Source organism: Cyprinus carpio, chromosome A24, assembly GCF_018340385.1.
Source record: "Cyprinus carpio isolate SPL01 chromosome A24, ASM1834038v1, whole genome shotgun sequence".
Lineage (NCBI taxonomy): Eukaryota > Metazoa > Chordata > Actinopteri > Cypriniformes > Cyprinidae > Cyprinus > Cyprinus carpio.
The window spans coordinates 15,771,154-15,798,227 of record NC_056595.1 but is presented as its reverse complement, the minus strand read 5'-3'; the positions used below and the strand labels follow the sequence as shown (position 1 = coordinate 15,798,227).

Below are 27,074 nucleotides of genomic sequence, written 5' to 3'. Positions count from 1 at the left end.
TATATAAATGTAACATTAGTTTAAGTATTTATTCGAATTTGTAAATGATTACAAATGATGTTATTGATTGTAAAAAATAAAACACTTAAAATAATTGAATAATTTTAATAATTAATTTAAATGTGAATAATAATAAAATTTTTCGTAATATATGAATATTTCAAATAATAAAAATTAAACAAGTATTTAATTTTTTTATATAATAATAGGTCAAATAATAATAATTAGACCTATTTTTAAGTAATAATTAGTAATGATTATTAAATAACATTCATATACACATGTGTAAACAGTATTTATGTTATTAAATAATACACATATTTAAAATATAACACTAGAGTCCCTATAAACTTCTACTTAGCCTTGATATATATATATAGTGTGGAATATTGTGGTTATGCTTTTCTCCTGTGGTTCAGAGGGTTCATAAACATCATCTTCACAGTCTACTTGTTGTTTTCCAGAGATGCACTTTAGATCAGGAAGGAAATATCGACTAATTTGCTCTCTGATGCCTTGGACATGTTGTGATTGGCAGATGTAGTGTCAGCTTATATGCATTATGGGATCAGCGTAATGATGTACTTACACTGCCGTATTGTTGTTCTCATTCATAAGGGACTGAGTTTGCAAGACTTTTTTCCAAGTTAAAATTATAATCACTAACAGGAACTGTATTTATTTTATTTTTTGTCTCTCTTAGGATCCCGAGGTTCGTACAGCAGTCAGCACGCTCACCTGGGCCCTGAACTGAGGCCCCTGCAGTCCCCCGAGCATCATATCGATCCCATATATGAAGACAGAGTCTACCAGAAAGTCCCCATGAGAAGCTTGAGCCAGAGCCAGGGAGAAGCACTCCCTCCAGGCCATACTGGAACCTACCGGAATAACACGGGTAAAGTTTACCCACACTCTCTCTGTGTGCGTGAGTGCTGAAGTGTGTTAATCCCCAACTTACCAACCTTCAGGATTTCTGCTAGAGAGCCAGATCCTTAGAGAGTGTTTATCCAAATCGGACACGGCTCTTGCTCACAGCTGAGTGGTGACCTCATTAGAATTAATCTGAGTTAGAGCACATCGTACACTGTGTTTGTTTGTGTGTGTGTGTGTGTGTGTGTGTGTGTGTGTGTGTGTGTGTGTGTGTGTGTATGTTTTAACTTAAAGGGGTTTCACTTGTCTTATCATATCACATTAAAACACCTCAGCAGGGTTATTTTTTTTTTTTTTTTTTTTTTTTTTTTTTCAATTAGCACATTGCTCATCTTATCTTGATTTTAGGTCAGGTATAGTGTTAATCTCATCAGTCTCGCCAGTTTTGTTGCTGATATTTTTAGTCCGTTACATCTCAGTGAGAAAGTGTAGTAGTGTGAATTCAGCTCAGGAGGGTGATTACAAAGACTGTGCCAATACAGTCATATTGATATATCATGATTCTTTTTCGTTCAGTTCATCAATACTTTAGGTCCTTGTATTGATATTCATTCATTCATTCATTCATATTTGTAAAGAACTGCAGTTTTATACTAGATGAGTTTTATATTCTATGGTATAATATAAAGACTATAAATACTGTAGTATACATTTTATTTAGTTAGATTATTAAATATAAATGTTACAGTTTTTAATCATTACTCACATTACGTAATTGCACACATGCATATCCACTCACAAATGCAGTTTCACCTCAGTCCTTTCCAATTATTTAACAGTCTGCCATGTTATTTATTAATGTGAATAATTCTTAAAATATGAACAAATATTATATCAATAAATTGTAATATACATTTATATTTATAAAAATAATTGTAAGTCTTAGTTTCATATTAAATAAACTAAATACTGCATATAAATACTAAATATACTACAGTGTTTATTTATTTATATATATTTTATTATCTATAAATATTCATTATTTTCTTTACAAATAATATAATAAAATATATAATCTCTGTATAATAATATAAAATTGGATTTTTTTATATATATATAGATATATATTATATATATTATATATATATATTATATATATATATATATTTCATATTCAGTAATTCAATAATTTAATTTGTTAATCATTCATGAAAATATATATATTTAAATATAGGAAAAAATTATTAAATAAACATGTTTTGATGTTTTGGATGTTTTTTGTTTTTTTTCAAGTTTTTTTCTAATTAGTAGCAAAATTGTTTTATTGATTGGATCGCAATTGTAGCATTGACACTGTAAGTTTATGTGTTAATAATGCAGCTTTTTAGTAGCAAAATTGTTTTATTGATTGGATCGCAATTGTAGCATTGACACTGTAAGTTTATGTGTGTTTGGAAAAAATAGAAATTGTAATTTTGATTGGATTTGCTTGATTTCAGAGGGTGTGAAGTGATGTGGAGCTGAAAATCAACACCTTAGAATGGCAGCGATACAATCAGAATCCGTAATTGAATATATGTGTGAGTGTGAAGGGAATGCAGTGTGAGTGTGGAAGGATGCAGCGTGACAGGGTCTCATGGCAGCCCTGGAGCAAAAAATGTTACAGTGTGACACTCACCTGGCTTAGATGTACCGATAAAATCTATACGGTCTATTTTAATTGGGGTCTGTGGTGGTGATTTCTTGCTGCAGTCTTGCTGTGACCTTTGAGAGTTTATAATGAACCTCAGGGACTTTATTCCTTTTCAAAATTGTTGCCTCTGCCTAATGGTACGGCAGCATCAGCAGACTGTTGGAAATTATGCTCTGTCTCTTCTGGCTTTCTCGGCTCTGAGCTCCCACATATCACAGTCCTTTTATTTCCTTACACTCAAGATGTTACTGTGCTTTAAAATGAAAATTGATAGCATTGGCTTGCTTAGATAAACAAAATAGAACAAGGGCCGTTCTGTCTCTTATTTCCTTTGAATAGAGCTAAAATAGAATTTAACAGGTAAATGAAGTGTTTGTCTGTTTGTAGCTAAAGGTCGACTAAAGCTTAAGTGTCCCTCTGCTACATGACTCAATCTATTTTTAAAGCTATTTACACTCTTTAGGAACTGAATTTAAGACATTATATAATCCTGCCTGAGCACTTGTATTAAAAATTCAAATTCATAATGTATAAGTTTCCAGTGTTGAGTTGTGGAACTTGTGCTCATTACTGCTGTATTATTTTCATTACAGTCTGTGTTACTAATTAAGCTATTTTCACATGTGGAAAAATGGCTCAGAAATGGCTGTATACCAATTTTAATTTGCATGTAAGAATATGAGGGCCTCAGAAGTCTTTGAATGTCTTGACAGCATATACATAAAACTTTTGCTAAAACAGCTTTTCAGTTTTGATCTCTCGCAGGGCTGTTTGTGAACTGCATATATAATATATTATCTAATATATATTCATATTGTATATGAGTTTTTTACATTATATATTTTACTTATATTTTTAGGTAAAATAATAGTTTGAAATGTTGTAAACTGGAATTGATTTGATTGATTGATTGATTGATTGATTGATTGATTGATTGATTGAGAGCTTCAAATTACAATTCAGATTCCATGAATCAATCTAATTTATATTTATATAATCTAACACATATTTACACTGTGCAATTATATATAATATATAATTTTTTAAGTATTTTATTTAATATGAATTATCATGGCTATTATAAATATTTAGTACTAATAATTCATGTAAATAATTGTATTTAAATAATTGATTTATTGCTTGTATCCCACTTACCAATACTTTTGAGTTTAAAACTCCAGTGAATGATTTCCTATGACTTTATTATTTTATAATAAAGAGCTGGAGTTCTCTACAAAATTCTATTCAAGTGACTTCTATACAGTAAGTTATAAAAGGAGGGAAAAGAGTGTATGATAGTGCTCTGCAAGAGCTGTAGAAATATTTATGAATATAAAAACCTGTTGGCTGCTTTCTGTCTCTCCTTTTCTCCTGTTGCACAGTTGGCAAATGATCAAATCAAGTCAGTCAAAATCGGCGCAGTGCAGTCGCACCCCGATAATAAACAGCCATTTTCCAGCCAGCATATTTCAGCTGTGGCTTGAGGTGTCTGAAACTCTACGATAGCATTCAAAGTGACATTGAGACGCCTGACAAAGTCTCAAAATGCCTAGAGTCTCGAGAACAAAGCTCAAGTTTTGGGATTTTATGTCATCAAGGTCGGCTCCCCAATATTGCACCTGAAAGTGAGACATGGTTTTATGAAAAGTCGCTAATGAGGATGTATGTGAACTTGTGTTTGATGTCACGTCATTGCTCACTCTGTCTGAGTGCATTGACCTCACTATTCTCATTGTCTCTCTTCTCTTCCTCCCAGTTGCATTGGTTCCCCTCGCTAAGTGGCTCATTAGACCCGCAGATGAAGTACAGGGCTAATGACGACATTAGAAGCCGTCACAGATACGCTGCTAACATGTAGCAGCTGTGTTCTTATTACAGCTCTGTCCTTCAGTGCAGGAGAGATAAAGAGAAAGATTTATGGTCTTATTTTTTAGGGACAGATGACATTGTTTGGAAGACTGTCCTGCCTGAGATCCCCAGGTGGAAATGATTCAAGCAATCAGGGCAGTTCATGGCCAATACCATCATGAGCAGATTGGACAGACCGAGAGGTCGACCGCTGGGCAGTTTTCTCCTATGAAATGGTTTTAGTCTTATCATTTTGGGGGGAAGAAATAGGCACTGCAGCTATTCTGTCTCTTGGTGCAGTGCCTTGCATGAGTCTTCTGTTCATGCAAGGAAAGCACTGGCTCATTCCAACAAAATGCCATAAAAGCCCATTTGAGGTTTCAAATTGTATATTTATGAAAGAAAAGGAGAGAAAGCATAGAAATGTTCTCATAGAGAAGCAGCATGGTGAAAGGCTTTTATGGGTGAATCTTACAAAACAGGAACACATCTGGGTCATTTCACGAAATAATAAAATATTTTATTAATATATATTTTTATTCTACAGATTTGATTTATTTTACAGTATTTTTATTATATAATACACATATTCATTTAATAATTTATTTAATGAATAAAAGAAGTCTCACCAAAGCTGCATTTATTTGATCAAAAATGCAATAAAAAACTGTAATATTAAAAAGTGTGAAATGTTATTACAGTTTTAAATAGTTGTTTTCCTATGTAATAGCTTTAAAAAAGTAATGTACTGTATTCCTGTGATGGTAAAGCTGAATTCGCAGCATCATTACTCCAGTCTTCAGTGTCACATGCTCCTTCAGAAATCATTCTGATATGCTGATTTGCTTTTTATTCTATTATTTAAAATAGTTGTGCTACTTAATATTCAAATACTTGTGACGAGATATATATATATATATATGTATGTGTGTGTGTGTGTGTGTGTGTGTGTGTATTTAATCTTTTCAGGAAACGTACATGTATGTCTTTATGTATATATAGGACAAAGTTATTTTGTATTTATGTTTTGTATTTCTTTAATGTAATGGGATATAAAATTTAAATTAAGTATGTATACATCTAGCAATTATTAATTATTTATTTTAAAAGCTAGTATTGCTCTGAGATCATAATTGAGAATAATGAGAACTAGACATAAATTTTAAAGGGGTGGTTGATCATGATTTCACTTTTTCAACTTTAGTTAGTTCGTAATGTTGCTGTTAAACTCTCAAAGTTCAGTGCAAAGGGAGATATTTTCTTTTAAAGAAATCGCTGTTTAAGGGCTACAAAAAAAGTCTGGTAGGGACTACAATGAGCTTCTTCCCGGGTTTGTGACATCAGTAACACTGATAAAGCATGCCATAAAACATGCAACTGCCTGTAATGGTATGGGGAGTGACGTTTCCGGACAACGTGAACTAGGTGGTTAGCTCTGTGGGAGGGGCTTCATAGAACCAGGAACACAACAAACACCCTTTTTTTTTGTTTTGTTTTTTTTTAATGAAGCAATAAAAAGTTACATTACATCCCATAAACACAACCACCCTTTTAAAATACATTTTGGGGTTAATATATGCTAAATTTAAATATTCAAAATTCTTGGTCGTAAAAAAACACAAAAATAGGCTTCATTGTCACTATGGAAAAGCACACAATTGTTATTGTGTGTATTTTTGTCTTTGAGATTAGATATGATCCGGGTGGCTTTTGCAGGATTTTCCAAAATCGTTATCTATATATCTGTAGGAGCTCAACATTATGACAGTATCACATTTTATTAGTTTGGCCCATTATGGATTCCCCGTAATGCTGATTCCTTTCAAGTACATTATTCATCACAAGTTTGCCTATCCGGGAATCAAATATAATCTTGCACAAAGCTCCAGATAATGTGAATGTGATTAAGCTCCTCATGGCCTTTCATTCTGCTGCTGCACCATTGCAGGATTTCTCGTTCATTTCCAGCTCTGAAATTCAAACTTCATGAAGTTAATTAGGCTTTGTGTGAGAGCGACTGGAAGAGCAGCGTATGCGGCTAAGAATATGCTGAAAAGACTATCAAAATTGTTCTATCAAATGCTGACGGTGCTTTTCTGCTCACATCCTTCATAAGTGACCATGCAGAACAGGAGACAGGCTACCAAAACAGTGTGCTTTTGGCTGCATTTTATCATACAAGATGACTAATATGACAAAGTGGAGCTATTTTGCATTAAATGAATAAGTCTGTTTCATGAACCTGTGTCATATGTAGAAAAATGGACCATAATAATACTGCCGATGAGAGCTGCTGGATGTCCTCTGGAAAAAAAGAGGAAGGAACCACAATTTTACCTCAGTTGTTACGCAAAACCTCGGTTTGACAGTCTAAAGCAACACTGCTGAACACAAGCTGAAGTGGAAAAGTAAGGGAGAGTATTTGAGCCGTTGTGAAGTATGGTTTGAAGTGAAGACCAGAATGCACTCTTTGGACATTGAAGCTCTTTCTACATTTACCAGGTTCTTATCAACATACAACTCGCAAGATTGCTATAAAATCAATTCGTTCATCGAGAGCCGACAAAATCATCTTTATCAGACAATGAAAACACGGTCCGTTGCCAGAATTCTACCTGCTGATCTGCAGCCTGAGCTTGTTCTGAGCCGCTCCTCACATTTGTAATATCTGTGCTTTATTTAAAATGTAACATTGTGTTTTTGCTGAGCTTTCAGGATGTATTAATTGCTCACTGAACTCACATACTGTATATATTTTGTAGAGATCAGCAGTAAATTCCCTATTGAGAGGCTCAGTTTAACTTGTACCTGAATATAGCAGCCTGTTCCAGTTATTATATAAGATGAAGAACGTAAAATACATCTACTTTGACTTTTCTTCTGAGATGTTCTTTTCCCTTACTAGACGCAGACAGACTGGCCCAACAAATATGTAATTTTAGTGATAGTTTGTGCAATATATATATTAAATATATTAAAATATTCAGTATATCTTTTCAATATTTATCAATAACTATACATGGAATATAATTTAAAAATACATATGATAAATTGATACAATATATTGCATTTTATAAAATAATGATTTTATATTTAAAAATATATATATACATTTAATTTTGTGTAATTATAATTTTTTTTTTATTTAAAGTTGTGTCCTTAATATTTTATGCATGTTTATATATTATGCCATTTTTTGGTTTTCATTTTTTAGCATTTAATAAAATAATAATTGAATTTCATATTTTTTTTAGTGTTTTCATTTTGAATTTACTTCATGTACATTCTTTAATTTTTATATTCAATTAAATGAAGTTCAGTGCATTTTATAGCATAATAATTGTATGTTCTTTTTAAAAAAAAAATTATAATTTTTATTTTGTTGTTAATGTTCTTTAATGAAAAGTTGTCCTTTTGTCCCTAATATTGTATACTGTGTGTGTATATGTGTGTGTATATATATATAAAATGCAAAATATGTATATATGTGTATATATATATATATGAAAATATATATATATATATATATAATATATAAAATGCAAAAAAAAAAAATATTAACCCCTTAACTGTCACTCACATTTTTGAACATAGACGTGAAAGTGCACGATCCAAACTTACATTTTTATAATTCATGAAGGAAAACATTTTGTAGAATGATATTGATGTATCATTGTCAAAAAATAATCTATTAATTTTCCTACATAGTTTTTAACAAAACAAATTGGTAAAATATCTATTTAGGAGTCTTAGACCTTTCCAATGATATATTGTTTTGAATAGATTAGGTTTTAATTGTAATATACACGGGACAGGTGACAGTTAAGAGGTTAAATATTAGAATAAATATATATTAGATAAGACATTCATATTAGAAGTATATTAGAAAATATTTTATTTCTGTATTTAATTTTATGCATGTTATTGTTTATTTTTAATATATTGAGTACAATGAACTTAAAGCAGTAAAAGGGGTAAACTGATGGCAATAGCAAGGGAAATTAACCACAGTCTTCACCTATTAGATTGTGAGATCACAAAAGCTCATACTGTATGCAGTCTTTGTGTCTGTAAATCAGTGAAACAATAACATTTTGGACCAGTTGTGAGCTCAGATTAATACCATCCTGTGAATCTGGCATCTGCTCCACTCACGCATGACTAATGAGCAATTACACGCACACTCACACACACACAGACACATAAACACTCCGCGAAAGATGGATGGCACTCATAACTTATGCTGGGGTGCTGGTGGGGAGACACAGAGGCAGTGTCTTGATTCGCGTGAAGCATCACCTTGTATCTGTTCTGTAGCCTCGTTCCAAGGATGTGAGGCATGACACTGATGATATTTATAACCTTAGCGGATCCTGTGCTGTTGTTGTGCCATATGTTAAGGGGCTAAACATACGTGAGTCTGAGTGACATGTCATCTACAGTATGTGTAGTGGGAATCATTTATGTTAACATGGACCTGAAGCATCCAGACAAAGCTTTACAAGACAACCTCTGCGAAAAACATCATCAGATCAGTAACTACGGAACATGGTGTTGCATGAGTGAGTCCAAGCCAGCATCAAAGATTGTAGTGGGGTTAAAACATTTTTCATGTTGAGTTTTAGTAACCTTATAACTATGTGACGTGCCACAACTTCCTTTCGCCATTAAATATTCACAATATTACATGACAGATATATACTGTATAAGAAGAGTTTGGTTCCAAATTGCGATAAACTCCATTTAAAAAAAATTATATTTTCCACCAAAATCAGTATTGTATCTGGTTGGTATTGAAAAGTCAATTTTCCACAGGGTAGGAGCGGCGGCACAGAAAGCTCTGTCACCAATAGTGCGAGTCTTAGTCCTTGGGGGAAGGAGCCGATAAGTGTTTGTGGAGCGAAGGGAACGTGCTGGGATCTGTGGTGTAAGTAGTTCTTGAAGGTAACTGGGGGCATTTCCATGGATACAGTGATGTGTTAGGAGGGAAACTTTGTACTAACAAGGGCTCCATGGGGTGCTTTCAGATAGAGCAGCATTTAATACACAGAGTCGTACATCACTGACAAGTCATGCAATATCGCGTTTATAATCGCGGATGAGTCACATTCTATTATGAATGCGATATTGCGTGTTTTTATTAATGCCATTAATTTTTTTGTTAATACAGTGTATAGCACTAGTCAACTAAATGAATGTAACATGGCAAAGATGAATGCACTTTTGGTAGTTAGTTGAATAAGGGAAATATCATTTTGGAATTTCTGTGGTTTAATGTGATGTTGTTGTTAACAAGATGACCCGTTGAATTCATTTTGGGAGCGATGACTGATTGAATATATTTTTAGTCCAGTGCCTGTATATAAGATTAGTATTGACCAAGTTCAGAGGCTGTCATACTGTATGTGGATCAACTTAATATGTTGTGTATTTTCAACAGTTATGAAAAATAACTTTTATACTGATTCAATGAAAAATAAAAAAACGTGTCATGGATTTATTGCATTTTTGGGAAAAAAATAATAAAATTGTATAATAAATTTTGAAAATCAAAATCTGGATTTGAATTGTTAATGTTATTATAACCTAAAGATGCTATGTGAAAGTTTGAAACAGAAAATAGTGGTTTTCATCTTGCCACTTTCTTGGTAAAAGTATATGTATATATGTATATGTGTGTGTTTGTGTGCACACAAATATATTTATAAATAAAATAAAAAAATATATATATATATATATATATATATATATATATATATATATATATAATATATATTATATAATATATTATTTCTCACACTATTATTTAAATTCATTCTTTTATTTACAAACCAACTAAAAAACATTACATGGATGCTCACACTTTTATTTTCATTTTTTTTTTTTTTTTTTCTCGGATGTTGGAATGGCCTTCTGTTATGTACAAAGCAGCTAATTGTACAGGTAATCTATGTCATAGTTGTTACCCCATCATGCATTTCAGCACAGCTGGAAGAATGTATTGACCAATCAGCATCAAGGACCAGAACTATCCTCTTTAAAATGAGAAATAAAGCACTCCAGTGGGTTGCACTCCTGCTGCTTAGCAGATGCACATTTGCATCTAAATCACTCAGACTAACATGCACATACAATAATTTCATCTAGATAACATTTATGTCTTTATTGGAAAACCTTCTGTACTACATCTCACCAGCTTTCTTGGTTGAATTTCTTTGAGAGAGTGATATTTTCCTAATGTTAGCATTTGAAGCTCTGTCTTCAGAGCAAACAGATGGATCCATTCGAGTCAGAGTCATTCAGGGAACCCTAGTAAAGCAGGCAGCCCTTTATTGTATTGCACACCTTTTTTTCCAGCATAGCAAATGGCAGCGCAGCAAATCATTCCTCTAATATGTTTCTGTTGAGTGGGAGTGACCTTTGGCAGGGTGTAATATCACACAGAGAAAAAAAATTGCTAGGAGGAGCAACAGAGCAAAAGAAGAAAGGGCAGTTTGTTTATGATAACATTACACTGTAACAGAGTACTGAATCTATTGATGTCAACGCTGAGGAGATGCTACAGTAGATCCTCTGATTCCTATCTCAAAGGTCAGGTAATTTAAAAGAACAGCCCATTATCAAACCTATAGAATAGTCAAAGCCTTTCCACAAGAGGAGATTAGAAACAATGGATGGGTGTGTGTGTGTGGCTTGGTTTGATTCATGAGATGCCAGATAGAAGATTGAAAGAGAGTGCAGAAGGAGAATGTTTCATATTCAGCCTCAGTGCTGGAAGAGTGCACTTAGAAACTCATTCGTAATAATGTCAAGGTCTTTCACTTGTGGCTTTTTAGTTTTAATTCTCATATATTTCTTATTCAAGTGTTTAAAATATCTTGTAAAACAACCGGCTTTTGTAGCCGCTTTTAAAAGTATGAGGTATGAAATGCTGTTGTCATGACAATCAGTGCATGTTTATATGATTGTGTTTTTGTGCATATTCTTGTCTTTGTAGCACATTAAATAGACTGCCTAATCACATTTACATTGTTTATACTGTATGCCACTTCAGATGTGGTTTCTATGCCACCTTTGCAGTGTAAAAATGGCTCATATTTGGTAGCTGAGTCAACCAACTACACAAACAAAGAAGTAAACAACTATTCATTCAGTTAATTCGACTAGCATTTCTTATAAATGAATTTAGAGTCTAAATAAAAGAAAATGAATTTATAGACAGGTTCTCAGCGAGGGTTTTAGTATGACAGTTTGCTTTATCCCGACTAACAAAAATATGTTCGAAGAACATTTCGCTAATGTTCCCATTAAGTTTAGAAAAAAATATTTCTGAATGTTCTCTAAATGTTCACAAAGTCTTTGTTTTTTTTTAAATGTTTTAACTAGGGATGCACCGATACCCAATTTTGGGCCAATACCAATTTTAACAAACGCTTATTGGCTGATTCCAATACTGATACCGATGCTGACTTCCTCTCTTCTTTTAAATTTTGGCATCAAAATAGATAGTATTTTGATCATGTTGTAAATCAGCAAAGTTCAAAAACACCTGCATTAAATTATACTAGCAGTTTTTTTGCTGCATCATCAAAAAAATTCTAATGAACATGGATTGGATCCATTTAACATTCAGCAGGCCTACATAAATACAACAGAACAAAGATACATATTAAACAATCAGTGCTTTTTAGGTAGGTTTACCGGTTTTCAGGTACAGAAATAAAATAAACAAATGTAAAATAACACTTCACTGTGTAAATGAAATACATATTATGCATTCTTTATTGTAACAGACTTTATGATTAATCTTCTAATTTGTTTTTGTATATATTTTTTATATTTTTTGTAAGTTTAAATATGTATGAGATCTCCTTTACTAAGGCGGGACTCTTACTTTGACGGGTTTTCTAGTCTATGGAGCTATACGGGTAATGAAAACACACAGTTCTTCGGTTTATTGAGCACCCCCCCAAAAAGGCATCTTTATGATCTGTATATATTTGTTTACTTGTAGTTTTAATAAGTGTTTCTTGTAATTCGCTGTATGTTGATAACAATGCAATGGAGAGAGGGAGTTTAATGTGCACTTCTCGTTCTGCGACTTGTTTAGCTCTTATGGTGATTTTTTTTTTTTTTTTTTTTTTTTTTTTTTTGGAGTGAAAAAGGACGCAATAAACTTAATAAAACATCAGTAAAGTTTTGGTCATCAATCAGGTGAGGCTGACGCTACACTTATGAAAGTTACAAAAGTTATTTAGTCAGAATAGCGTGCAATCTTTTGTTATTTTATTAGCATTATAGTGCAGGATTATGCATCAGACATTATAAAGCTCAGTGCCTTCATGCAGTTAATTAATAAACCATCGGTTTGTTATATTGGCCTTTTTCCTTATATAGCCGATATGCCGATGGTTGTAAATTGAGGAAAAATCGGCCGATAAATATCGGCAGCCGATACATCAGTGCATCCCTAGTTTTAACATGTTTTTTTTTTTTTTTTCTTGGTTATGTAGCCGTTAGGGAAACTAACCATTTATATTATTTAAAAAAAAAAATTTTTAAATGTTCTATGAATGTTCTGAAACAAGTTAACATTCCACATTTAAAAATCGTTAGATGAACATCCCACTAAAAAAGACAAAACATTCCATGAACAATGTATAAATAAGGTTTTTGTGCTAACGTTTTAAGAACATTATTAAAGACCATTATAAGTTTAAACAAACATTCTATTAACAATACTGGAAGAATGTTTGTTCATTACTTTGAGAAAAATTTGTCAGAATGTTCTGAAATTGTTCCATGTTAGCTGGGGTCATACAGAGTAAAATGCACTCTAAATCCTCTCTAAATTTATCCCCTTTAAATTGCTAAAATATATGTTCTTTCATTCAGTCTTTTTTTAAGCATCTCTCACAATATTCATTGCATTTGAGGATGCTGTTTCTCATTAAAAACAGTTTTATATATCTAAATTCAAAAAACATTATTTTCTGAATGTCATTTATCCATCCTGTTCACTGTGTTAAAAATAACATGTTCCAGTGCCGGATCACTTCTCATTATAATGAGTAGTGATCTGGCACTGGAATTGTCATTTTTAATGTTTAAGATGAGGGTTTGTGGCTGTTATCAGAGGTGGAAAGCACCAGTTTTAATCTTCTCTTATGTACACAGACACGCACTTCGATCAATCGCTGTTCCACAGCTGCAGTGGCCCGCTATCCGTTCTAGTGAAACCACAAAATGCAAACGAGTACATCCAGCTTTTGATATACATCCACTGAGGTACATAAGCAATTTTTCTTTATTAAAAAATTGAAAAAGTTCCTCAAGGTAAATTAGAACCAGGAAACCATTCTATTCAAGGTGAAAATGGCAGCTGAGATTATATATTTTGACTCTGTGTGGATAAAAAACATGAATATTTAATGGTTAAATAAAAAAAAGAGACAAACAACATCATAAACTATCGTTCAAAAGTTCACTTACTGTTTTTTGGTTAGATTACCATTTTTAAGTTGAAGTTTTTGAAAGAAATCTTGGTAACACTTTATAATAAGGTTCATTAGTTAACATTAACTAAGAATGAACGATACTTCTACATCATTTATCAATCTTAGTTAATGTTAACTTTAACATTTACTAATGCATTATTATAATTAAAAGTTGTGCTTGTTAACATTAGTTAATGCACTGTGAATTAACATGAACTAACAATGAACAACTGTATTTTCATTAACTAACATTAACAAAGATTAATAAATACTGTAATGTATTGTTCATTGTTTGTTCATGTTAGTTAATACATTCACTAATGGAACCTTATTTTAAAGTGTTACAGAAATCTTGTTCAGCAAGGCTACATTTATTTGATCAAAATACAGTAAAAATAGAAATATATAAAATAATTGTATTTTAAAATGTAATTTTTTTCTTTGATGCAAAGCTGAATTTTCTTCAGTGTCACATGATCATTTTGAAATAAAAATATTTTCTAATATTATAAATATCTTAACTGTCACTTTTGATCAATTTAATCCATACTTTCTGAATAGAAGTATTTTATACTATATATATATATATATATATATATATTATATATATATATATATATATATATATATATATATATAGTACTATGATTTTGAGCTGAAAATAATATTGGTTGTCATGTTGCTTTATACGGTTCAGAGAGAGGAGGTGCAGATTAGCAGAAAAAAGTTGGCTATTATTCACAAGTGTCCTTCAAACTGGCTTAAGAAAAGACTGTATATGGTGTCAGAGGAAGCAGAACAGCAAAAAGGCTTAGTATGCAAGTTAATTAAAGAATTACACTGTCAAATACTGTTGTCAGGAAATACCAGGATTCACTGAAGCACATTATCGGCTAGTTGCCCTTGTTAACAGCCTCTGTACAAAATGAATAAGAGAAACCGTCAGTGTTTCACTAAGATCACTCAGAAATGAGCTGCACAGTGTGGCCTTAGAGAGATGTATTTACCAGCCAATGCGCCGTTTTATTCTACAGTGATGGAATTAACCAGCAGTGGATTATAAAGTTGTAGAGAAATATATTGAGTCGATGCTGACACTGACCGTTAACATTTCTCACAGATGAAAAAAAAATGAAAAACCTACTGTGAGTTAATAAACACCTGCTTTATTGTTGTTTATGGGTCCATCTATTATTTTTATACAGAAAATATATGCAGTCTCATATTTGCCAGTTATTACTTTCTGCTCTCGCATTGTTTACGATCACCGATGACAAATAATATATATGAGTCGGGTCGGTTGTCGAGATTTTATGCGAGATCTTATCCACCTTGTGTCAGGTGGTGTGTATGTGTGTGTCCTTGTCCGTTTGTGTGTTTTTTCTCACGCTGTGCCGAGGAAAGCCCTTGTCCGTGTAGTGGGGTCGCATACAATACACCATTTCTGATAAGATAAGCTAATGGAATCTGAAGGTCACTGAAAGGTCATTCTCCCGAGGCTTCGCAGCTGTGGCAGAAGGGCAACACTTCATAATGATAATGTCTTCGCAGAGGCCTGGAGCAGCAGCTCTTACACATACAGTGATAAGCAGAATACTTACTATTTGGAAAAGTGTGTCAAAAAGACATAAATTCATCAGAATTCCAGCAGTATTTGATAATATATCATTTTTCATTCATTAACTGAATCAATGACCTTACTATATGATTTCTCAAGATCGAGTGAAATTTAAAAAAGTCACTGCCGGTTACTCTGCTTTTAGTTAAAGACTGAAATTTAATTAGCCGTTTTTTGCAAGGTAATTAATGACATACAGATAGATTTTCACCTGCTAAAGGTGTTTGCATGCAGTTGGAGCTGTAAATCAAGCCCCAAGGGCCTCCAGTGCTAGAGAGACCTTGAGTTATTTGAAATCTTCACATTCGAGTAATGAGTTTGAGCCAAACACCTAAACTCTTAGATTGAGCAAACTGGATACTCAGCCACCTCGTTATGTTTTTTTTTTTTTGCAGTTAAAGTTATTTACTTTTTTTTCATATTTATATATGTATAAATAGATAGATAGATAGATAGATAGATGTATTCTCTCTCTACTCTCTCTGTGTGTGTGTGTGTGTGTGTGTGTGTGTATATATATATATATATATATATATGTATATATATATATATATATATAGTGATATATATATATATATATATATTAGTTATTTTAATTGAACTAAACACAGGATTTTTTTTATTGCTTATTTATTTACTTATGTATATGTTAGTTTGTTTGTTCATTCATTCATTCTTTTGTCATACATTTGTTTGTAAAGTATAAAGTTATTATATTAATTAATGTATTTTAATTACATTTTATGTTTATATTTTTATTCAGTATTTCATTATATATTTCTATTTTTCTAATATTTATGGCAGGGCCAGTGAAAATATTAGCAGGGCGTATACAAAACTAAGCTACTGGCTTGATGACAAAAAAATATATATATAAAAAAAAAAATTGTAGCGTGATTTGATTAATGTGTATAACGTCTGGTGTGTAACAGCCCTGTCTGGTCACTGAACTTTACTTCTCCTCTGTCCATCAGCTACTCGTTATATATTCCGGCTCAGGAAGCTTAATTCAATCCATCAGGCACCCCTTCCCCTCCTCATCCTGTTTCTAGCTCTCTTTTTTTCTTCTTTTTTTTTTTCTTTTGCAACCAGTCTTCATTAATCTCAAACTCTGTCTAATTATCGTTAGCCTGCACTGAGCAAGTGCAACATTTTCTCTAAAGGAAGCTGAAGAGTCATGGATGGTCTCTGAAGATACATTGAGCCTTTTTTTTTCCCTGGGTGCACTTTGTGTTTGGTGACTAATAGTCCTGTTTTACGGCTTCACTGGCAGTGTTGTGGTAAAGTCTCCGAACCCTGCCATTGATCGTCTTGCACTGCAGATTTATGAGACACTCCACTGTGACTGTCTAGCAGACAGTGGCTGCCACATTACCCTCATATTGAGCGAAATAGATACACTCTATAACCTCAATATGTTAAAAACCAAACAAATGTGCAGTTAAACTGATCTCCTCCTTAGAGTTATCAGATACAGCTGCACCTGTATAAAGATAATGAGGGAATCACATGACCTGTGATGTCACCTTCATCTGATGCCACCCTGTCTTGCCACAGACATTAAATTTCCCTTTTCACACAATTTTTTGAAACGGTCATGACTAAAATTAGAGCTTACATAAGCTCGGTCAATCGGTGAGTCATCAGGCATTGAGATGAATTATTTAATTACAAATTTTGGACCATTTTGGAGCACTATAGAGACTAATCATGCAGTTTATTTAATTTGTACTGCAAGTTTCAGCATATGGGTCACAATGGACTGCTAGTTAGCTTGTCATATAGTGTTTTTTTTTTTAAGTTTTATTTTAGATTAAAATATTGGGGCCAGTAGGATTTTTTTTTATGTTTTTCAAAAAGAAGTCTTGTATGCTCACCAAAGATTGCTTTTATTATTATTATTATCTATTTTTTTTTATTTTTTTGAGAATTAAAAGCATGTATGTCTGAATAAAAGTATTAATTTATAATTTAATAATTAAAAAATATATATCATTTTTTTTTGAAACATCAATTTATTTTTTTGCTATCAGAATCATATTAATTATTTTTTAGTCTGCAACATGGTCTTCTGTTTCCACGTTTTAATATTAAATGTTTCTATAAATGTGATAAGAGAGGTTTTGACTATTAACACTCACTTTGTCTCTATTATGTACCTGTTAAATGCTTTTTATTGCTGTCGTTCTCACTGCTGTCGTCTCTTCCTCTCCTTTCTGCTCCCTCTTTGTCATTCTGTCATTGTATCATGTCTTGTCTGCTTGTCTTCTCACTGTCCTCTCATTGTTCCTGTACCTAGACCTAGTGAACCAGTTCTGTGAGCAGGTCCTGAACTTCTTGTTTTGTCCCTACTCTCCTGCCATAGCCCCGTCCTCCCCTGGTGTTGACTCCGTACCCTTGCAGCGAACAGGAAGTCAGAATCCCACAGGGACGTTTCCCAGAGGTGGCTACTCGTCCGGTCAGGGCGCCAATTACACGGATACTTACCGCACGTTGCCGTACTGCTCATCAGTGGAGTCTCCCTACAGCAAGTCCGGCCCTGCCCTGCCACCCGAGGGCAGCCTGGCCCGCTCACCCTCCATTGACAGCATTCAGAAGGATCCCAGGTGAGTCTACATGCCCATTGGACCCTTTTCATGTTCAAAAGTTTGAGTTCGTTAAGATTTTTTTATGTTTTAAAAGAAGTCTCTTACAGTATGTTCACCAAGGGTGCATTTGTTTGATCAATAAAAAATACAGTAACATTGTGAAATGATTTTTAATATATTACAAAATGTTATTTATCCGTGTGATGACATAGCTGAATTACTGCAGTCTTAAGTGTCACATGATCCTTCAGAAATCATTATAATATACATTTAGACAGTCTATCAAGGTAAAAACCTATTCAGGATCCTCAGTAAACATTTGGTCATGACATAAATGAGAAGGAAGTGATTTTGTATCCATAATGGAGCAAATAAGGTAATAAGAATAAATATTTTATGTTTCCCTCGATTATGATTCTGTGTCTTAGACAGCTTAAAATTTTGTATTTATTTGCATTGATTTAAAGTGAGATTTCTGGCTAAAATAGACTGTTACTTGTTGCTTGTATATTTACTTAGTCAATACCTTTTGGAAGTATGTGGTTTATTGCACAGAAATCAACAATCAACAGAAATACTGATCAATTTCTCAGGAGGATGATATTTCTAAAGCCCCACGCTGATTATAGTTACGCTTCATCAAAACGTCTGCTACACAGATAAGCATGATCATAGAAAATATGAAAGGGAACATACAAAAATTTTTAAACATCAAAAAACTTATTTCAATGGATTTTTAATAATAAAGAAAAATGTTTCAAAAAAACCCAATTCATATTAAATCACTATTCATCAAGGAATCCTGGAAAAAATGAATGTTTCAACAAAAACATTAAGCATATTAGAATTATTTTCAACATTAATAATAAGAAGAAATGTTTTTTGAGCACCAAAGTGGCATATCAGATTAATTTCTGAAGGATCATGTGACACTGAAGACTGGAGTAATGGCACAGGAATACATTTTAAAATATATTAAAACAGAAAACTCTTATTTTAAATTGCAATAACTGACAATATTTTACTGTATTTTTAATGATATAAATGCAGCCCTGGTGAGCATAAAATACTTCTTTAGAAAATATTTAAAAATCCAAAATACTTACTTCACATAATGTGTTCTGTGTGGTTGTTAGGCAATGCTTAGTGGTTGCTAAGGTTTTCTGAATTATTTTATAGTGTTACTATACAGTTGCTAAGGTGTTCTGTGTGGTTACTAAGGTACTCTGAGTGATTTCAATGTTTTGCTATACAGTTGCTATGGTCTTCTAGGTGGTTACAAGGGCATTAATAATAGAACATCTCTTCTCAGCATTTACATTTACATTTATGCATTAGGCAGAAGCCTTTATCCAAAGCGACTTACAGTGCATTCAGGCTAACATTTTTTACCTAACGTGTGTTCCCTGGGAATCGAACCCACAACCTTTTGCACTGCTAATGCTAATGCAATGCAATGTACCACTGTGCCACAAGAACACAAACCATATGATTTTAGATATAATTCATGTCCAATGTACAAATTGAGGAATGAGTTACAAGAGTAACTAACTTAATCCGAAGCATGAAAAAATAGTAACAGTGACACTTGCCTTAGCAAACACGATTATTTTAGAATTGGCTACTGGTGGCTGGGGGTATTTGACTGACATATAAATAATATAAATGATACTTATTCTGCACACCTTTCTGAAATAATAATCTAGATGCCATAAGGCATCCTTTTAATAATTTGGTCACACTTTAGATTCCGGACAAATTCTCACTATTATCTATCTATTAACTACATCTTTTGCATCAATAAACTTCTAATTTGCTGCTTATTAATAGTTAGCAAGGTAGTTGTTAAGTTTAGGTGTGTGGTAGGGTTAAAGGATGTAGAATATAGTCATGCAGAATAAGGCATTAATATATGCTTTATAGGTACTAATAAACAGCCAATATGCTAGTAATATACATGCTAACAAGCAACTAGTTAATAGTTAGAATTCCTCCCTAAACTAAAGTGTTGCCAATATTTCTATAGTGTTTTCACACTTGCGTGACAATATTAAGTCAATAAAAACTTTTATTTTCATCCATCAATATTTTTCAAATTTTCCTTTGTTTGAATTCACACTTTCTTTCAGTGCCAGTCAATTATAACACTTTATTATTTTTTAAAGGAATTTTTGATATGTGTGAAAGTATTAAATAATTCACTAAAAATTTGATTTTCCTTTTTTTTTTAATTAGACAGCATTGATCACGTGTTGCCATTATAGAAAGCAGCTCCTCATCTGCTCAGTGTTACAGCACCCCTGAAAAACTTGACAACAGTTAATAAGTCATGAGTTGTGGGAACATGCACTGGCTCTCATGCACTCATGCTTGGGCTAATAAAGGCTACTGCAGTCTAGCAGTGGTGCTGTTTAGTGTTAGTCTCTGCAGAGCTGATGACTACATACTATTAGTGTTGGAGATGTTACTTTGAAATGGTACAAGCTGCTCATAATATTAAGCAGCTCCAGTCAAGCAACTAAAAGTTACGTAGCTACTAACACAAAGTACACTAAAGCCATTTAAGGAGTCAGTATAGTTTTTAATGAATAATATAGGTATTATTTAGCATCTTACTTGATAAACTTATTTTGAGTTTATTTGCAGCAATCTAGAATATCAAGAGAAAGTATAGGCATAGCATGTTCTGTTCAATCCCAAAATCAACATTAATAGCCAAACAGACAGCTTGATATGCTGATGAACATGTAATTTCTCCTCATATAGATATCTGATACAGAATCTTTATTGTGCACTTTTATAGTGTGGAGGGGAGTGTATTTGTTTGAATAGCATCAGCACTAGCAGCAGAATGAGTGTGTGAGCTCCTAGTCTGAGTGTGACTGAGTGTGATTCATATAAAGGCAAGGCTGTGCCTGGAGTCATTCAGCCTGAATGGAGCGCAACTGGGACCACCCACTTTTTCAACAACTTTGGTTGAGGAAGAATTTTTCCCTTTAATTTTCTCCATAGGGATTTAAACATTGTTTTTCATTATTTAAAAAAATAAGAAAGAAAAGTACCTTGAAATCACATTCATGGGATCTGCATTATATATTATCATTTAACAATAACATTTTTTATAAAAGAAATATAAAATATATAAAAATATAAAAAATCATTGTCTCTAAGGAAACAATTAATGGTGTTTTTACTTTAGGAATCCTTTTGCTCTTTTGGATTTATGAGTGAACACAAGGCAAATAGCCAATGACTTAAACACTAAATGGCGCTTGTTACTTTGTGACAAAATTTTAGCTTGCTCTCTGGAGAAAATGGCTTATTTAACTGCATTTTGTGTATATTTTGCTGCGCGCTGATGAGCTGAAAGTGGGTTGTGACTCTAATGAAGGCTATTTCTGCTCTGTTCTGGTGTTTCCTCCCTAGAGATGAAGGGATGAGGGAGGACAGGTATGCTAACCACACACTGCTACAAGTGCTGCAGCTCATAATAAGTTTAGACATCCTCAGCCCACGGCAAGTGTGAAGCACTGCTAAAAAGTGTTTTTTGTATGAATTTGTAAGGGCAAAGTGTGTCCTTGGGTGAAACACTAAACTATTCAAAATGACAAAAAGACAGTCTTTGACCTTTCCACCTGAATGCGGCACATGGTACAACCCGAACCGCAAGAAACAAAGTACAATACTGACAGCGCTGTGTAACAGTACAAAGAATTGTTTTCAAGTGTCAAAACTCAAGCAGTTGTTATCCAAAAGTTGTCAGAGTTGTGTGAAATCCATAATTGCCATGACCATCTGCCTCAAAACGCGTCTTAGAAAGGTTTTTGGGAGTTGTGATTCATATATGTGAAATCTGTCAATGACACGTTATGATTAAAAAAGAATAGCGCATTAGCAAGTTATTAACGTTCATCATGTGGCTAAAAATATGATTAAAGCACTCAGTAAACCGTCAAACACAGCACATCGGGGCCGCGACGCTTGGCACAGGACTTTGCGAGAAAATCTTTGGCAGACGTTATCGTATTACGGTTGCTGATGTGGTGCGATAAACAGAGTTATGAGCCATCTGCAGCATGAGAGAACATGGAGGAAGAAAGGAGACTGAGGGATGAAGATAAATGAGTGTGATTGAAAGGGGGTTATTGATTTGTCAGCGTATCCCGTAGAGCTGGAGAGAATAAGGGATTGCCTTCGGAAAATAAAGGGGTCTGCCCTTCGCCTTTCCCCTTCTATTGATCGAAGCTAAGGTGCAAACCTCCTTTTCAACACAGTCATTATTACTAGGGCACCAAGGAGCCTTTTCACTGCTTTGTTTTAATTTAGATGTGCACTCGAGTGCGGTCCTTGCCCATTTAGGGACAAAAAGATGCTTCTGCATTGACATATACAAATTTACACTGTGATTTACAGAAATCATCTTGTGGCACTCAGACATGAAGAAATTGATCCTCTTACAGTAGATACTAAATACTCAGTTTATAATGTACAAAACACCAACATAACAGCAAAATGACCACTGCAACTATATTACAATAATATATTGCAATAATATTAAGCCTGAAGTCATCATTTACTTTGGTCAAAAACTGAGACACAGATGGCATCTGTAGCATTCGTATGAAACACAGAAAGAACAAGTCAATATGTACGAAAATACTTACACATTTCTATACTCTGCTAACAGTTACTGACTTTTGTTATTCATTTTTACGAAAATACTTACTCATTTTTATACTCTGCTAACAGTTACTGACTTTTGTTATTTGTATGTGATTCATATGAACTTGGTCTATGCAATAGTGGTTGGGATTTTTCAGTGTCTCTTTCTGCAGGTTACAAAAAAAGCAACTATCTTCATTATTAATTAATCAACCAAAACTCAACTGATTCATTAAAAAACACTGATTCATTCAAGAACCACTCTTTGTGGTGAATAGTGAATAATTAAATCATGCATGAACCTGATTAGTTTTATAACACTGATTTATTCAGGAACACAAGATTCACTCAAATGATTTGTTTCAAAATGATTCATTCATTCATTCATTCATTCATAAACGACCAGTCATTGAATCATTCATTCAGCCATTTCATTCAAAAACAATCATTCATTCAGTAGCTCCACTACTGTGTGTTCATCAGAAATGCTTGACGGTACTGCTCTGGATTTGTTTGGACCTAATTTTTTATATTTGTGCTATTAATGTGCTATTGTTTAAAACAAATTTCACTTTCGCATTTGGTTTGAATATCAGCATAACTTTGATGCAGTTCCCTTACTTTTAGAACAGCGATAGAAAAACGATGTTGTTACAGTATGCATCAGAAACACATGGCTCAGGTTTATAAGGGCCTCCAATATATAATAAAATGCTGGAGGCTCATGGCCTCTACCACAGCCATCCTATCATTAACCTATCCTTGACTTGACTGGATAAATCACCATTCTGTGTTTTCCTTCACCAAGACTTATAGACAGCTGCATCTGTGACCCTGAGTGCATCATTGCCCTTACGTCTATGTTCAGATCAGTCTCTTGAGAACCCTCTGACATCTGATAGTGAAACAGAACGGCACATATGATGCATTGTATTGTCTTTTACTACAGCATGTGCTTACTTTGCAATGCAAGAATGCAGTTGACATTGACACAGTGTACAGGTGGGTTTATTCTGTGTTAAGGTACAGTGAGGAACATTATGCACGCATGACTCCAGTGTGACTCAGTGCCAAGTGCTTTATAATGGAAATTAAAGACCTTGGGGTTTGTTCGCAATAACTGTGCAAGCAGCAGCTTTTGTTGGTGCATTCATTGCTGTTTGGGTTTTTATTTATTTATTTATTTATTTTTGTAGTTTGGGTAACAAAGAGTTTTGCAGTGTTGTCACATGTTGTCACATATGGGGAGACGGCTTTGTTATATTTCATCCCATCTGCACCTGGTGTTTATAGTAATTATAGTCTGTCAAATGTTCCAATAGCCTGTTTGAGCTGATGTTAGTGTAAATGCATGTTCTGTTTGACTTTCGCTCTTCTCATTATTCAAAGTAATTATGGTTGTTCTAAGGGGTTTAGTATCATCTGGGATTTGTAAATAAAATAGACCCCAATCATTGGTGTACCAAATGCTGGACACAGCCGTCAAGGTGGGTGGTTTTAACCATAAAGTCGTCCTGAAAGGTATTTGAACACTTAAGCCACACACTTAAAGGTATTTCAAAATACCTTTACAATACAATACAATAAAAGCCACACTTCAAAATGTCATTGCATTTTTTAGCAACTTATTAATCCAAGCAGCATTTGCAAACAAATTATGCTAGTGTTTTTTATTCTTGCCTAAAAGGATAGTTCACCCAAAAATTTAAATTCTTTCATCATCTGTCATTTTTTCTGTAGAACATAAAAGTGAATTTGAGTGAGGGTACATATACATTTTTAAGTTTACAAACTTGAACATTTTTCCTTTGCAATTTTTAAAAAGTTTTGAATACAGATGACAAAGTGGTCAAAACCATTCCCATTCACACGGATCCCCGAAAACAACTAAAAGCACTGTATTTTGCATGCCAGACCAGTAGATGGCGATGTAACTATGTAAAGAAACACTACGAGCATGTGCATTATATCACGATTTTCACATTCAAGTTTTTTACACATCGATAATGCTATTATTTTCAAAAACTTGCACTTTGAAACTCATTTTCAAAAGTTTTCTCTTTTTAGGTGAAAACAATGTTGTGTAAAAGCATCCTGAGAGAATTTTAATTTTTAGGTGGAGTATCAACATAAAAAGTGTTCTGGGGCAACTGCAATTTTGAATCAGATCCATACTTAGAAGCTTGTGTGGTTGAGCATTGAGTATGGTATAGTGTTTATGAGTGCTACTTGAGTGCTCCGTATTCAAGAAAGTAAAGTGAAGGCTGTATTCTGGAATAGACAGACAGTGAGTGAGTGAATCGATGAATGTAACAAGCTATGCGATACTCAAGGATAGTGCACAGTGCTGGTTGTTTCAGATACTTTCAGATAATTTCATTGACATACCAACAGTGTCAGGTTGGAAAAATACGTGAATGCTATCATATCTTTAATGTTTAAGGTCATTACATTTTTAAGTCTTCATGAATATTAAATTCTCTGAGGTGGTGTGTTTTATGCAGTCGAGGCAGAAGTCTTTTGGATCATTCTTGTGTTTGGTTGGTAAGATCACAGAGGTCGAGATTCCAACATGTTGAATCTTGACAATGACATTGTCCGGACAGTGTCTCAAACCAAATCAAGCATTCAAAATTTTTAAGAATCGCTGTGTCTGAAATTTCTCCCTGTTCCCTATATAGTGCACTGACATACATTACATAGGGAATAGTGAAATAGTGAATTTGAATTGACACTTAAATTAAACTCGGAACATCACATAGAAATGAAATTGTGAAATTGGCAAGCATTTTTTAAATGTATGTATTTATTTATTTATTTAATAAAATATTTAAATTATACAATAATGTGATTTAAAAATGGTGTAGTCTACAAATCAGTCCTACGTGCGTCAATATTACAGGTGTTTTTGGGTAATGTTCATAAAATTGCAATCCATATTGCACAGATCCTCCATATATGTGCATTAGAAAAGATCAAAAGCCTGTCTGACAAAATGCCCATGACAACAGTTGATTGGTCAGTGTTGTTTTTAAGGTGGGGCTTACAGTGAAGGGTCACAAGTCATTTCAAGGGCCTTCCTAATTTTTTTATTTGAATTTTAAACACAGAGTAATATTACACATTATGTCTGCTCGCAGGCATTGAGCTGAACGTTATAGTCGCACTGGTGTGTTTCATCACTTCAGTCTAAAATATTATTTATTTGGGTGGTGGTAAAAAAATATTGTGGAAGCAATTTTCATTTAGAATTTGCTATTAAATTTCACAAATAATTACAAAGAAATGGCAAATAACACAATGAATTAACCGTGAAATTTTGAAGTTGAGAGACAAAAAGTATTTTCTTGTAAAACATACTAACATTGTTGTAAAACATAAAAAAAAAAAATGTTCTGCATGTTATTTTGTTTGTTTTCATTTGTTCAGTGTAGTCTATTCAGCACATTTCTAATTGCACAAACAAGCCGCAACCAACAAACACATGAACGCTGATTGCATCTTGAGCCTGAAAATTGCGGGAGTAGATTAGTCCTGATTGCGAGGAGCTTAATAAAAAGGACGGTGAACACATGGTAGTGTTTACCACCATCTAATGCGATTAATCTGTTTGAAAGATGGGGTTTGATTCTTGCATCTACAGTTTCAGAAATCTTTCAGTCTGTCCTGTCTCTCTCTTCAATACATTTGTTTATAAACCTATAATTGTACACAAATAAACTTGCATGTTTCATGGTGGCTGTTATGCTTGTTTGGCTCTGTTGTGATTCATTTAACTAATACTACTTAACTCCTAATAAGCTATACAACAATTACTGGATGACATTAATTGCTCTTGACCAATTAGTTTTATAAATGGCTGTTAGTATGAACACAGTGGACCTCAAGACTACAGTACAAGCTCATTGATTTTTCTCAATAAATTTTAAAATGGTCTTACTTTCTAAAAAGTTTATTTTTATTTTTGTTGTAGTAGTATGAAACAGGGCGTAGTTCACATGAAAAAATTGTTATATGAAATCTGTTATGCAGACCTGGGTGTGCACAGGGGTACCAAACCCAAAACTACCTGAAGGAGGTGGTTCGAATTTGCTTGCAATGGAACTGTGGTGCAGTTTGCGTGAATGTGAAAGCAACTTGAACTCAGGTGTGCACTTGATCAGAAAGTGAAGTTACATGCGCATGCGTTTTGGCTGATGACGACATCATTAGTTCAACAAAACGCATGTAAGGGTTGACAGTGTTGATGGTTTACTTTGGATATGAGCAACAGTGAGCGTGCAGTGTAATCATGTATA

At 33.5% G+C, this 27,074-nt stretch overlaps 1 protein-coding gene across 2 annotated transcripts in view; it reads left to right on the top strand.

Moving 5' to 3' along the window:
• LOC109099634 (catenin delta-2-like) overlaps positions 1-27,074 on the top strand; it is a 249,903-nt gene that overhangs the window by 137,001 nt on the left and 85,828 nt on the right. For both annotated transcript variants that reach the window (XM_042714368.1, XM_042714369.1), the window contains 2 exons: positions 704-895; positions 17,892-18,132. In XM_042714368.1, coding sequence (XP_042570302.1) covers positions 704-895; positions 17,892-18,132 — 433 coding nt within the window. The remainder of the gene's footprint in view (positions 1-703; positions 896-17,891; positions 18,133-27,074) is intronic.